General features: G+C 39.8%; 1 protein-coding gene across 4 annotated transcripts in view; it reads left to right on the top strand.

Annotated features, from left to right (window-relative positions):
* The window catches only part of phkb (phosphorylase kinase, beta), a 155,487-nt gene that overhangs the window by 53,591 nt on the left and 86,069 nt on the right, over positions 1–15,827 (top strand). For all 4 annotated transcript variants that reach the window (XM_034132728.1, XM_034132730.1, XM_034132727.1 and 1 more), the window contains 3 exons: positions 7,773–7,836; positions 11,379–11,474; positions 13,786–13,983. In XM_034132728.1, the coding sequence (XP_033988619.1) occupies positions 7,773–7,836; positions 11,379–11,474; positions 13,786–13,983 (358 nt within the window). The remainder of the gene's footprint in view (positions 1–7,772; positions 7,837–11,378; positions 11,475–13,785; positions 13,984–15,827) is intronic.

Consider the following 15,827-nt stretch of genomic DNA (forward strand, 5'->3'; position numbering starts at 1 on the left):
ATTAGTTTTTTAATCCTAGATATGTTCTTCAGGTGATATGTTGTTCTGACTGTTGAAATGTGACTGTTAAAATTCAGGTATGAGTCCATCACTACTGTTGGGGAAATATTTTCCAAGGCCCATAACTTTGACCCAGTTTATCAGTTCATACTGTCCTGACTGAGCACACGCACCTGTAACCTTGGCTGCTGTGCTCTCAGTGTTTTGTTTCCCTGTTCCTGCCTGTTGGCGTCAGCTGATAGAGGTGTTATGATTCTATCTTGTTATGCTCAATGTTGATTATTCTCTCTGAACTAGCTAAATACATGGGGTCTGGGGCATTTGCCGTGTGTGAGAGGGAAGAGAAGGTGCAGATGGACTATCGCATGCAATGTTTCTGCACATATCTGTTTTTGAAGTCATGTGTTTCATACACATAGCCTACTGACGAGCCCGCCTTAACCTGCCATCAGGCCCTGGGGCCCTGGGCCTAGGTTTTGTAGGCCCCCTATTTAAACAACAAATCAAAGTCATTTATAGCCTCGGCAGGCTCTGTGATCGCACTTCTCCACTCTGCTCTACGCGGGCCTGGTCCTCTATACTCCAGATGAGTGACGTATCGGGCCTCCCTCATGTATTTGTCCGGTTGCCGTTGGCTCCCCTCCACGTAGCAAGTCCTCGTCGTCCTCTCCATCTCCTCCAACAGATAATGTCCCTCCTGTCTGTTTTTCCTCTCCCGCTACTCCATCGCTATCAGAACCAGACGGCCTACTTGGCTCCGAGGCCCCACGGCCGGCACCGCTGCCGGCACCGCTGCCGCTCGGTACAGAACTAATCTGTCCTTCCTCCTCATCCTGGCCTACAGGTTTAAAATAACCTGTAAGCTTCGGCATTTTTTGTAATAGCTGCTTGTCTCGAAACTCCTTTTCCCTCAACAATTTCCTTTTCCGAGCGCCACTCTCTCACTCAATCACTCGCTATTGGAATAAGTCACATGGTAAACATATTCTCAGTCTGATTGGCTGTTAAGTGGTGCCCACTGACTGTTACGGAGTCATCATTTTTGAGAAAAATCTCTGGAATCCATCGATCTGATTTATTAGCGGAGCAAATTATCAAAATAGTATGGAGGGAAGATATTTTCGTTTGGATTACTGGTCTGGGGGAAGCTCACGAGTGTGTGTGTGTGTGTACACGTGTATGTGTTTGTGTGTATTGTGTTTGTTTCCCGGGGAAAACACTCACGAGAAACACCGGCTGTTGTTATGCCTGCTGTGACGTCAAGTTACTCCGTTCTCCGCTTGTAATTATGCCGTTACAAGCTTCAAAGTTGTATTTATCATCTGACTTTGCCGAAACAAGTTTAATATTCTGAAAGCCAAGACTTTGTTTATTTGAAATCAGATGAAAACAAACTGTAACGTACGCTGCCGTGTTATCTATGATTACTATACGCCTTACATTCATAATGTCAGCGGAGGGAGGGGAAGTGGCGCTGTGGAACAGCAGAGTGGCGAGGGAGAGCTGTCTTCTTCCCTTTACAAGCTTCAAAAATGTATTTATCGTGTGATTTTGGAAATAAAAGTTTCATATTCTGAAAGCCAAGACTTTGTTTATTTAACTTTTTTTTTAAAACTCCCGAAATAAAAAAAATAAAAATTTGAATTTTTTTTTGGGCTCATGATAGGCCCCCGATCTCTGTAGGCCCCTGGGCTTCAGCCCAGGTCAGCCCGTGCATTAAGGCGGCCCTGCCTACTGATACTGTGATGTGAACGTAAAACTTCAAAGGTCTCCTGATTTAGTTTGTGAATGAATGCTTATTTTGTATTCATTACCGAATCTGCACTGCGCATTAAGCGGCTGGTTATGCATTTGGGTGGGGGGTTGGCTGCATCAATTAATGCGTGCGGACCTGTGGGTTATACAAGCGTGTGCAAGTCCTGAATTGGCAGCAGCTTGCCAAGCTATCTGAAGAGAAGATTACACATTTGATTTTGTGAATAAGCCTGCCATCCAGGTCATGCTTTGAGTTTTCACAGTTAGTGAGCTAACTCATACATGTGATTACGTCATACCGATAACCATGCTGTATGCAGACTCCAAAGTGTTCGACAAGATCTGAACAAAAAAAAATGAAACAAATCGAGTCATTTCAAGTACCACGGTGATACAAATTTGTGTAAAATGATACCGGGCGCTGTAATAACTCATCTTGTTACGTCATTACATTGACCCCCATCTCCCCCCCCCCCCCACAAAAAAGGACATAGATTATTGGCTTCCTCAAATTTGTACCCCACGCCACGCTACGGGAACTCAGAGAGTTTTTGTCACATGCTTCTAACTGTTTTATCATCCAAGGTCGAACCAGCATCCTTCTCCTCCCTCAGTGCCTCGATAAGGATCCTTAATGTCTGCCTTTGCTTATCTCTGTGAAGCATTTGTTTTTCTTCCTCCAACGATCCAAGGCTATTGGCAGCAGCTTGCCAAGATATCTGAAGAGAAGATTACACATTTGATTTTGTGAATAAGCCTGCCATCCAGGTCATGCTTTGAGTTTTCACAATTAGTGAGCCAACTCATACATGTGATTGCGTCATACCGATAACCATGCTGTATGCAGACTCCAAAGTGTTCGACAAGATCTGAACAAAAAAAAATGAAACAAATCGAGTCATTTCAAGTACCACGGTGCCAATTGGCAGAGAAAGGCCTTATGTTTATCATCACACCCAGTCAAATGGCTAAACTGGAGTCAATCATCATTTTACCAGAACAAATTAAAACTTTGCTCATTAGTCCATGAACATGTCATCATTATCTAGCATGCACATAAAATCAAAAACTTTTCGGACTGTACTATCCTACACAAAGTTACAGGTTAATTGGTTCAGTTGTTTTTTGGCCTCCACACTAAAAATAGCAATGACCGAAGGTGATCATTCATATGCTAATTATGATGCTTTCCACAAATGTCTAATAGGATAAAGTAATGGAAATTATGACATTTTGGTAAACAGTAAATGGTAAATGAACTGTATTTATATAGCAATTTATCCATCTTTAGGACCGCTCAAAGCGTTTTTAAATGTTACAAGTCATCCTTCACCCATTCATACAGAGCAATGTGCCACCTGCCCAGGGAAGCTAACATTAACACACACTCACACACCGTTGACCGTGCCATCGGGAGAGATAAGGGGTTAAGTGTCTTGCTCAAGGATACATCGACATGTTTTCAAACTTACAACCTTCCAATCGAAAGAGGACCGCAGTATCTCACAGCCACAGTTGCCCTTCATTGGTTGGCATATTGGAGTTTCGATATCCACAGCACAGTTTCAAGGATTAATCCATGAGAAATGTCTTGAAAGGACCTGTGTCAGAATCTAGTTCTAAGACTGTAAATCTACTCTCGTCGTTATTTTAATAATAACAATGGATCAAACAGCTATCGATGGGAAATTGGACACAAATGGAAGCATTTGAAGTTATTTACCCAGTATGGCCTCAATTGCCATATGAGCCACTGCATGCAAGCACATTTACTGTAGGAGTTAGGAGTATTGTTGGTAACTCTACATTGTGAGCTCATAGACTCCCAGTCTACAGCTACATTTTCATCATCCGATTCTTTACCTCCAACTGTCAACTGAAACAGTTGCATCACAATGCTGTTTCCTGATACCACCTTTTCCTGTTTCCCCAGCAATCATTACATCTCTTCTATCTCTGTGTGAGAAGTTGACACCCATGCAGACCAGTACTGGCCGTTTTTTGGTGTAATATTTTCCACATAACTACTCGTGCAGAGCTCTCCTACACTCTGCAACAGCCATCCAACTTATTTTAAGCATCAATTCAGCTTTCACTAATGGCATTAAATGCGTTTTGATATGTCAGCACAGCTACCGCCAAGTTCCCTTCAATTTTTCCGCCTCTTTGTATTTTCTAGGGAAATCTTGGCGAGGAAGAAAGGGAAACAAAATGACAGAGAAATGGATTTACATTTAGTCTGCATTGCAATCATAGTAGCCAGCAAGTGTGAAATTCACTACAAGGTTTTTATAAAAGAGATCCATTATCTACAGTAGACCACAATCTTAGGACCTTTCAGCTCCACTGAATCCTGACAGAAACGCTTGTGATTTCAGTGTGATTCTAAATGGGGGGGAGGGGCTTCTGACAATTGAAAGACACTTATGGTTTCCATCTAAGAACCACAATTGTTGTCCCTCACATGCTTTGTTCACCCCAAACACGAGCAAAGTTCTGCCACGTGTTATCCGCACGAGTTTGACAGCGGGATTATTTGTGTTTTTTCCTATGGCTGAATCAATCTTTACTACAGCGAAATGAAACCAATTGATATTGCTGTGATTTAATTGCAATACAATCATCAATAATATTCTAGAATAAAAACACCATATGGCCAATTGGTAAAAAATAAATAAACGCGTGCATTTTTGAATCCGTCTGAAGCAGGGGTAGCTAACACGGTGCCCGCGGGCACTTAGTCGCCCGCGGGGCATGTTCTAAAAATAGCTCACCAAGCAAATCCAAAATGTAAAAAATACACAAAACAAAAAAATAAATGTAATTAAAAGAATCTACCCTATGCATAAACGAAACCTCAACCATAGCGAACTCTATCTACTTACTACAACTCTATATCTATCTAACACCCCCCCCACCCCCACAATGAATATCGACCAATCATGTTCTTGCTTGATTTGCGGGACCAGCGTTGCAGTCGGGAAGAAAAGCAATGTGGAGCGGCAGCTCACCGCTTCATAAGGAGTGTGACCGTGATTTTCCTTCTGGCAGAATCTACACAACACATCAGCCCCATTGAACAGCCTAGTCGTGCCAGGCTATACAGCACATGAGGGGCAGAGTTTTACTCTGTGTGTGTGTTGCAACTTGCATATATATTTATTGCACTTGACGCACACACACGCATGGCGTAATTTCCACTGGGGACATGTCCCCCCACTTTTCGAAATCCTGTTTGTGTCCCCCCACTTTTCGAAATCCTGTTTGTGTCCCCCCACTTTACAAATATGTTTATTATTATTTTTTAACGCAAGCCGTCATCGCCACGGAGGAGCACAGCCTCTGTGAGACAGAGAGAGAGAGAGCGAGCGAGAGCTAGGGAGGGAGGGAGGGAGGGAGAGAGGGAGAGAGAGCGAGCGAGCGAGCGAGAGAGCTAGGGAGAGCACACCTTTATCTATTTAATAAAGCAAGAAATCATTCCAATGTGTATAGGACAGTAAAAAAAAAAAAAAAACAGTTTAAAAGGGGAGTGATTAGCAAAATAAGCATAAATAAAAAGAAATAATGCTATAGGTAACATAAGAGAAGAATAAACAAGTTTAAATGATTTGTTATTGGTTGTGATCATATTCTAAAGATGTTTGGATTATTGAAAAGTATACAGCTCCCTTTCATCTGAGTGTTGAGAGCTGTATCCATACATTCATGTTGTGCTCAAAGTGCTCCAGATTGATGCATTTCATTTCAACATTAAAACAAAAATCTTCCCGGGGGAGCATGGCCCCGGACCCCCCTAGAGGATGTGAGGTCCACCCCCAAGTCCACCCCCAAATAAAGCAGGTTAAAATAATTTAATTGCATACATGTTCTTTTAGTAAACACTGAAAACGGGTCCCACAGACCCAAACAGCACACAAAGATTAAAGGTCAGCATATAATAATGTTAAAATGTGCTAAATATATACACTGCAAAAAAAAAAGAAAAAGAGGAGTAAAAGTAGCCCCCGACTTGTTTTTATTTTTTGAAAGTAGCTCTCATCCTAAAAAAGGTTGGTGACCCCTGGTCTGAAGCATACACCACATTTAACCTCTTAAGCACGGCGGTCCCCCCATTGGACCCCTCCCACCGTTTTTTTTCTTCGAGATAATGTCTCAGGGCTTCTTAACATTTATGAAACTATTAATGTGTAGCACCAGATTAACGGGAAGAATGTCAGCTAACTGAAGATATGAACCATTTTTACCAAAACAAAACACAAGTCTCATAAGAAGCGTCTAAATGACCCCTGAGCGAAAACATTATAATGCACTGCGGCACACAATTCAAGATAAAGATACCCTTATTACTTATCGTAGCTGCACATACAATATAGCCTATTAAAGCTGAGACTCCACTGATTATTTAGGTATAGTATCATCACTGAGCGATCCGAACTTGCGACAGGGGAAGCAAACACAGACATCACAACACGTACCTTTACGGAGCTTTTACGGCAGATCGTCTCACCGTAGCTGTCAATTAGGTCAAAAGACGTGTTCAATGGCATTAAAACGAAAAAGATAAATGCTACAACTGTTGATCCATAGGTTGATAATGTACCTGTGCCTTTGAAAAAATTATTTATAATCCATAATTTCATTTTTTATGTAAAAATCGGAGCGGAAAAGTTAGCTGCTAATGGTAGCCACCAGAGTGTATGCAGCTTCCGGTTTTGGTAACGCGTCACTCTCACTCCTTATTTGTTAACGTTTTGGTGTGTATATAACTTTCCCTCGATTCCATTGGCTCTAGCGGTTATAAAGAGATTTCATTCATCAAAATCGAGCAAGGGGGGCCAGAGATAGGTCAAATCCACCCAAATGACCCCAGAAGTGGGGTTTTTTTGGCTAAATCTCTCTAAAAAGGTACAGGGTACTTATTATATGTTGTACTTTGGATTCCTAAAGCTTTTAGTCTACTAACCCATCATCCAAGGGTAGTTTTCACTATAAGTAAAAAAGAACGGACACTATAATTTACAGTTTTTTACTATGTAAAATCTGAATTTTCTTTAAAATAAAACACATCTATATTGATTCTGACTTTTCTACATCCAACTCACAGGTTTATCATTACTTTGAGAATAAAGATTATTAATTTAACCCTTTTAGAAGGGAAGATATGGTCATTTGTTCTGGGAATGTCATTTTCGAGCCTGAGACCTGAAAAACAGGCTCAGGGCTTAAGAGGTTAAAATGTTTGTTTCCTGAATAATTTTGGATCGATCAGGGCTATGCTAACTTTGTAGCTGCTCAATCAACTCTCAAAATTACGTCTTCTAAGTAAGAAGAAGAAGGTTATTGTCAATACACATAGATAACTATAGATATCTACATACTTTGTAATTTCAAAATGATATGAACTCAGCAGCATACAGTATAAGATTATTTGCAGGTGCCAACAGACGGCTTCAATAATGTTTTCTTACATTTCTGATTCAGCAATGTAAGGAGAGTCTCTGCATTTCATATTTTGCCTGACTTAATTTGCGTCATTCACGTCTTTGCAAGGACTCACCATGATGACATCAACATATATATTTTTACATTTGCATCAGTGTATCGATATCAGTGAAATGTCTTCCCTTTCTTAATATTTGTATTAATGTGTTTTGGAAGGCTTAGAGTTAGAGTGGATGAGATCACAGTTGGAGTGAAAAGGAATTTTTTTATCTTAAAAAAATAAATATGAAACCTGCTCTAAAATCCCATATTTTTCACTCGTCATGCATAGTTTTTGGCCATTAAGATCTAAAGGTAAATGTAGCACTTAAAGTAGTTTTGCTTATTTGAAGCTACTGTAACTTCACTGTACTTGCCGGAACTGCAAAAGTATCCTAATGGTTAAATGCATGAAATTGACGATAAAGCGTAAGCTAATTGAAACGTGATGTAATATACTTTGTACAAATGTAGAAAAATTGGTGGTTATTTGAAAAATGTCTAATGTAATCCTTAATGTTTATTTTTCTTCACAGCTCTGTGGGCCTGGCTAAAGCTGCTCTGGAGGCCATCAATGGGTTCAACCTGTTCGGAAACCAGGTATTTGAATAATTCACAAACTCCTCATACAAGTCCCAAGAGATGCATGTACTTGAGTCTGTCTCATCGTGTCACATGGCAGAAGATCACATTATAGATGTACATCCGTTTTCTGATTCTAATCCACAGAGGCCCAGTATAGCTCCATCCATCAGATGGATATGATTGATGCTTGCAACCTGAGTCAGCAGCTGAATTCATAAAGAACCCACTGCTGATTTACCAAGTACACATCATCAGCATAATTAGTGCTGTTGTCATCAATGCTAGGCTATTTCCTCAAGTGGCTGCTTGACCATCCGGAGATTCATTTAGAATGTTTGTGTTGGGCTCAGCAGACTTTGATCAATGGCCACAGTTCATGTTTGTCCCCGGTCTTTCTCCGAATCTCCCTCAGAATGTCCACAAGTAGATATCTTGTTTTCCTGCTTGTGTGGTAGAAAGAAAAAACAGGGACATCCATTACGTCTGCTAATGGATTGGAAAATGAAGCAGTGCACATACTGTAGCAATCCTGCTTTCCTATGATCTTTTCTTTTATCCAGCCTCTCTGGCCTTACACTGCATTTGAGTATTTATCTGATCAACATAAAGGGCTGTCAGTAGAGTGTATAATAAAGTCTCTGTTTGTGTTTCTCTCCTGATCCACTGCAAAATGAGGGTTTAACTGTGCCTGCAAATGGATTTTGTCATCAAGCTCTGCTTGTTGAAAGAATCAATTTATAGAGGTAGCTGCTTTATGACCCATGCTGTGTGGGGCCAGTCTCCTGTCCTCCTGTGGGAATGGAAGTGCTACAAGCCAGCCCGTCGCCTGTTAATGATCTCTATCAATCTTGATTTCCCAGCTGACTCTCATCCTCACAAGTGTAACTCCCACAACCCCTTTAACCGGAACATACAACACGTTAAAAACTCTGTTATCGCATTTAACACCCCGGCTGCGGACTCTTGTGGGTGTGTGTCCAATTTAGCCTTTGTGCTGCATGAATGGACGGACTGCACTCAGTTTGGTGAAGTTTAATTCTTCATGATCCCTTACCCTTACCCATCAAAGCAGTTCCTTTGAAACATTGACAAGGAAAAATATTAAGACAAGATACAAGGAAACAGACATTTAAAATACGATTCCAATCACTGAAGACAATATTTTCAAGACCCTTTACATTTCAGGTCCATATTTGTATTTTGTGTCTCTACGGTGACATGTTTACATGTGATTTCACTATGTAAGGAAAGTAAACAAAGGAGTCCAATAGAGGCTTTCCAGGCAAGGGGTAGAGTGTGTGGGAGAGAAGAACTTTGGGATTGTAGCCTTTGTAGACCATTTACATGCACACAAAGCTATATAACACACTACAGGAAAGTGATTTCTTCAGCCTAACTTTACTTAACCGTTGGACCCTGTATCTCCGAGTTGATGGTAACATTTCATATCCCCTGTTCAGGACTCGGTTGGGGTCAGAGACAATGTGGTTGGGAAACCTAAAAATGATGTTTTGTTAGGATCGCAGCTCTTCCGTAAAAAACGTGGATAAATGTATCCCGATAAGTGGAAGTCTTTCCCTTTCAAAGCCAGCGATTCGATTCACAGAGCTGTGAACAAACAGCCAGACAAACCCTCACAGGTTCCACTTTCTGTCTCCGGTTGTCATCTAATTCACACCCAGTGTAGAGCATCCAGAGGGATGTACTGGAGCGGACACACTCAATCCTTTTTTTCCTGTGAGTTCCGAACAGTCTTCCCTATGCTAACATAAATCTATCAATTTTAATTTGTGCACATCAATGCACAGAAAGCGATGTCAAGCTGATTATGGTCTTTGAAAGAGGTATTATATAATCTACATCCTGTCAACATTTATTAGCAACCCATAATAATGGCAGTGACATTGAGGGCTTTATGGCATAGATTATGGTGGCCCGTAATTAACTCGTATTATACAGCCGCACTTTCATTACAGAGGGACGGCGCTACCTGCTCAGAGTAGTTGGAAAGGGTAATTGAGGTGGCAAAAGGGACAAAAAAAGAAAAATGCATTCTTCAAAATATAATTTTTTTTTTTTTATATTGGCAGTTGTTTGGGCATAATTTATAAAGGATGTTAGTCATCATTTTCAAATCTCTCCGTGACCATTTTTGGCATTCAATTATATTATTTAACCATTTCTAGAGCACATTTGGTTTTTGTAATTTGTAATTTGTAACGCATTCAAAGTAATACCGAGAATGCAGTGCTGTCTACAGAATCATTTCAGACGTTACTCTATTTAAAAAGCTTACTTAACAAAATCATTGCAAATCTTAAAAGACCAATGTTTTTTGCTAAGCATTCCAAATCAAATCAATAAGATTTGTATTAATGCTATATTAATGATAAATTAAAGATATTTTTGTTTTTTTAACAAAACTGAATTTTCAATCAAATGAAAAAATGCAAAACATTTTATAAAAATAGAAACATTTGTTGCAGTAGTTATTAAAGCACGGTTATACTGATTGAAACAGGGTTTTATATTAATGGATATTTTCTGGACGATCAACTCCTTTCAATTCAATTTACATCTGTTTTTTATTCATTATACATTGTTTTTCCTTCACGTTTTGATTATAACCATAGGGTATAGGCTCATATTTTATAAACCTTTGTGTCTCGGGTTTTTCTTTTATATGCAAAAAGCATGCTTCTATTTTCTTTTCGAGTTAAAACTACTGACGTATTTTACATACACATAGATGTTTGTACGTTATGGTAAAGAACATGTCAGCTTACTGAAGGAAACATCCAAGGTGAATGTCTTTTCATACACTGCTGCTATAACACCGGCATATTCTCCCAGAGAGCCATTTCCCTGACGTGTCACACAGCTGCCTGCAGTACAGCACATTGACGGCCGGCAATCCACTGCACTATGCAAATTGCGGCGTGAAAGCTTGCTGATTTGACTAAAAGCCTTGGCTGGATGTGTGTTTTTTGTAGGGAAAAAGTGGACTCTGGCACTAATCATACATAATGCATTTGACTTACATTGGAAACTACTTAGCAGGTAGCAGGAGTGACTGAGTTGGTTTTATGCAAGCGCTGCTGATGGATGGATGAAGTGGACTGGACCAGCTTTTTAGAAGCTTGATCACTTCCTTTAGTAAGTAAAAGCAAAACCTGGTGCCTCCGCTCTCTCAGAGCTGTTAAAGTGCACTGCGGACAGACCCCATTGTAGTAGCAGCACTTCGTTTTTTGTACATTTTGAAGCGATAACATGACTCTCGATTCGCTGTTTTACAAGCACTCCTACACTGTACTTGAAAAACATGTTCAACCCAAAAATATCCATACAGCAAAAGAGTGTGTTTTTAAGGTGCGGAGGTGTGATGGAGGGGGCTTTAGCCAATACAGCTGTCAAATATTTTAAAGTTATAGGACTTTTTCGAGGTTCATTTGTGTGTGTGCTTACATACAGTACTGTACCTAACATAATATTGTGTGCTTTTGTTGTGCACCTGTAACAGGGGAATAGTTCAAGCTTTCTGCTGATGTGTTTTGCAGGGCTGTTCGTGGTCGGTGATATTTGTGGATCTGGACGCCCACAACAGGAACAGGCAGACACTGTGTTCCCTCCTGCCCCGAGAGTCCCGCTCGCATGTGAGTCCATCCATCTTTCTTATGCAACCACTGAAACCCCTATACAAACAACTGAAAAACATGCAGATAAAGCACAAGATAACATCAAAAGGATGTTTATGGTCTTAATGGTCGTTGTCCTAGCTATTTATAAGATTTGCTTTTCACTTAGGAACCCTCTAGAACCCTCAGGTCTTATGGTAATGGCCTTTTAATCATAACTGGAGGAAATACAAAATTCTTGTTTATACTTTGAAGAGCCAGCTCAAGACGGACCTTTTTCATTTGGCCATTATTAAACTGGACTTATTTTATTTTATTCTTATTCTATAATATTTTCTGTACGAAAAGTGCAATTTAAATAAAGTTTGATTGGATGTAAATTCTAATTTGTAATCAGAACTAGTGACTTTATCTTTAGATGTCCAGATTTGCATACGTTGATGCACCCTGCTTCTTCACTTACCTTTTTTGAGTCTCCGTGAAGCAGCTGTGTACAAAGAATCCACGAATCAAAGACAGAAATAGATGCCTGACACGCATATGCATATATCAGAAAAGGTTAATTATACACATCGAACAAACTACCCATTCACGTCAATATTCCAAATCAAAATTTCCCCCAAGGTGCCGACACTACACTGCCTATACATGTGTTGTAGCCTTGACAGGAGATGTGGAAAGAGACAGGTTGCTGCAGAGCTAGAGGGAGGGTAAAAGGAGTGAAATAAGTGGTAGGTAGAGGAGAAAGCAGTAGCAAAACCATTCCCTTTTCTCCACTCCAACGCTTGCAGACACTTAAATGATCACATCTCTCTCTCGGTTTATAGTGTGTCAGGCAGAATAGCCAGAGTCAGCTTTAGAAGAAAATTAGTGTAATTAAACGGCGAGAGTGGCATAATAGTTGTGCGAGATTAGCATTAAGGGACCAGAGGGATGGCGTGCAGTCAGGAGCGAGAGACCAACAGGGATAATGTCAAGCCAAGCAAATTATCAATAAAATATCAGTATCTCTTACACTGCAGCTAAAGATTGGAATTCAATACACAATTCAAGACACATTCAATATCTGTACTGAATGTGTTCTGCCGGCTGATATCTTATTTCAGCCGCAGCTGCAGAGGAAGTCAGCATGCAAATTGGAGTTGTAGGCTGGAGGGAAGAAGTCGAAGAATAAGAACTGATTGGAAGAAACGGAGCAGTTGTGTGGAAAGTAAAAAAGGTTGCAATAGAAAACACAACATCTGCATTTAATAATCGACTAACAAAATCTAGTCCTTTAGTTGTCAGACAAACTTTTTCATAGCTTAAGTTATCATGTCTGCAGTTATTCAATTTGAAGACAGTCCAAGCAGAATATGGAAAGCAAGTATTTAACTTTAGGAAGCTCTGCCGTCTATTGGAAAACTTTAATATTCATAGCTGTTTTCAGTGCGGCTGGGGCCTAATAGCTTTCATTTTCACTGATTAATGGATTAAACCAAACATAAAATGAAATATTAGATTAAATGCAAAGTCTAAATATTCCATTCTTATTGATATTCATTCTTTGTGATTGTTCCAGTTTATACTAGGATTGCAACTGCAAAATATGTAAACTACCTATAAAACTGGTCTTTCTAGATTAAAGGATTAATTGTTAAGTCTACAATATATCAGAAAAAATAAAGAAAACCAATCCATTGCAGTTTTCAAGATGATGACTTCAAATGTTTTCAGTCGTGTAGATTTTCTAAATTTGATATGATACAACACTGAAAAAGTAGTTTTCAAAGGCATCTACACCTTCGTCTGTGGCACTTTAGAACACACAGATTTGTGCTAAAGGTAATTATCAACCAATAGTTTTCACCCATGTTTTACCTTAGGGTTTAATTCTAATTCATCAATCAGTTAATGGATACTAATAACCCTAGGAATATAACTTAAGGCCAAGTCCACCTGTACGCGGGTATATTTCAAAAGGAACTATTCTGTGTGTTTTGGCATTTTTTGTCTCCTAGATAAATGTGCTTGTTTTGTTTCATCATCTACCAGATTTAGGTTTTCAGAAACTGAGGTTTCAGTGTTGACTAAGTTAGTGAACGTGATGTGTGTTTGTGAGGCGTCAATAAATTGGGCGCAATGCAAAGGGGGATGTGGTTAAAATATGGCCGCCACGTTAAAGCATTAAGGTTATCACTATATTGTGAAATCACTATATTGAGGAACAAAGGTGTCAGGGTATCTATGGAAGTCAATGCTGCAAAACGCTCAAGACACAGACCGACTTACCAACATTGACGGTTTTGGTGATAACCTGTTTAAGTGACTATTGTGTTTTCCCCGGTAGAACACAGACGCAGCCTTGCTTCCAACCATCAGCTATCCTGCCTTTGCAGTAGATGATGACGCCCTCTACAGCCAGACACTGGACAAGATCGTCCGCAAGCTGCGCGGCAAGTACGGCTTCAAACGTTTCCTCCGGGATGGCTACCGCACCGCTAACGAAGACAAGGAACGCCGTTTCTACAAACCTGCTGAAATGAAGGTTCGTGCTGTGGGACACATCTAAAAGAATATACATGTATATCTTTTTCTTCTGTTTTTATTAATCTGTGTTAATCTAAATTGTATTGGTTATTTTCTACATTGCGAGTGAACTCCTCCAAATTGTTATCTTGTTTTAAATAGAAAGCCATTGTGAAATATGCATAATTGTATCATATAAGACAGACAAAGATAAAATGCTTAATTCTTCCAGCAAGACGTACAGCTGAGTTTCATTTGCAGAGCAGTTAAAATAAATAATACATCTGTGGACAATATGCCTCAAAATGAGTGTATGGATACAAAAGAGTAGAGGATCCAGGATATATCCCTGGGGAACGCCACTAGAGAAGGAAAAAAGCAGTCTCTCCTTCTAATACAGAGAATGACTTGCTACCTGACAATCTTTCAGACAGCTGTTTGAGATATTGAGGTCTACTCACAGATAAACATTGCTTGCCTACTGCTACCATAGCATCTCATTGAGATTTAAAGTAGAAAGAATAGTATATCGTTTAAAAATGTACCCAAGGGTTATTTCAGGAAACCACTTCAATGCAGAGCAAAAGGCATAAGACTTACAAAAAGGTCAACTTGAAAGTGCTTGAGCCTGAAATTTGAAATGTTTAAGCCTGCAAAGGTATTATCCTTGTTTGATAAAGCTCAAATATATGTCTGTGACTTAGCCTCTCCCATTTCAAGCGCTTGAGGCTCAAGGTATTTCACCTCCAATCTTAATGCGTTCGTGCGTGAGAGCCATCCTGTCAGTGAGTGTGCTCATGCATTTAGTATATATGTCTGCGAATGACACTTGCTCAGTGTGACTACAGTTGGTAAATCAGAGGGAGTACTCTTAATGATAAATAAATCAATGCATTAGCTGCAGAACTAACCTCCCAGAATGAATGAGCTCTGAGAGGCACATAAGAGGTCTGATCGCTTCTGCTGAGTGGAGGGTCCTTCGCACCTTGATGTCACATGAGGTTGAGGCCAAGTGACACTAGGGTTTGGATTATTGTACTACAGATGCGTCTATCTCAAAGATGTCCATGAAGGTTGCCTGTGCAAGGAGCCTATTGCATCCATGTACTTTTGTTAAAACCAAACAAAAAGTCTGAAAAATGTACAGGACTTTAGTCCAAGAAGACAATGCTCATGTACTGCGTGAAACCAATGGGCCAACATGGACTTATTTTAACTCACATAACATACTTAATTTACGTAGGCTACATAGTCATTTATGTTACATATTATGCATAACTTGACTAAAAGGAGAGTGATTTTCGGTTTTGGGTTTATGCCATAAGTGGCCGGAAACATCTAATGTTGCTTAAATTGTCTTCAAATGTAAATAGTCAACTCTTTTGCTAACATGTCTGTGACAAGGACATTGTTATCTTTCAGTTTTTTTATAAAGCTTACATAGCTATACACATCAAGTAACGTGCAGCATTGGTTTGGCGCCTTGTGGCATGTGATGATATATTCTGAATGTACTTCATCAGGATTTGACTGATTGCCATGCAAGGCTCTGAAGGTTGTTATGTTTCTGAAAAAATGTTGGAAAAAAGAACCCTTTTACAAAGCATTTGGTGGCTATCCATGGTGCTGAAACCAGAACAAAAAAGGCATAGACAAAGCAAATAATGCTAGAAGTGTCTCAGGGGGCATCCGCGGGACACCCACTCTTAACCACTTAGAATACTTTTAAATTAGCTTCCTTTAATCCTGCAGCTAATACGATACAAAGACTTTAAGGCTAAGAATTAGCAGGCAGTATTAAACACCTCTGCTCCTTCAGGCTCCATCCTGCCGTCAGTTCTACCCGGAGGCAGGCAGATTTAT

The sequence above is a fragment of the Trematomus bernacchii genome, unplaced genomic scaffold (genome assembly GCF_902827165.1).
Source record: "Trematomus bernacchii unplaced genomic scaffold, fTreBer1.1, whole genome shotgun sequence".
NCBI classification, from domain to species: Eukaryota; Metazoa; Chordata; class Actinopteri; order Perciformes; family Nototheniidae; genus Trematomus; species Trematomus bernacchii.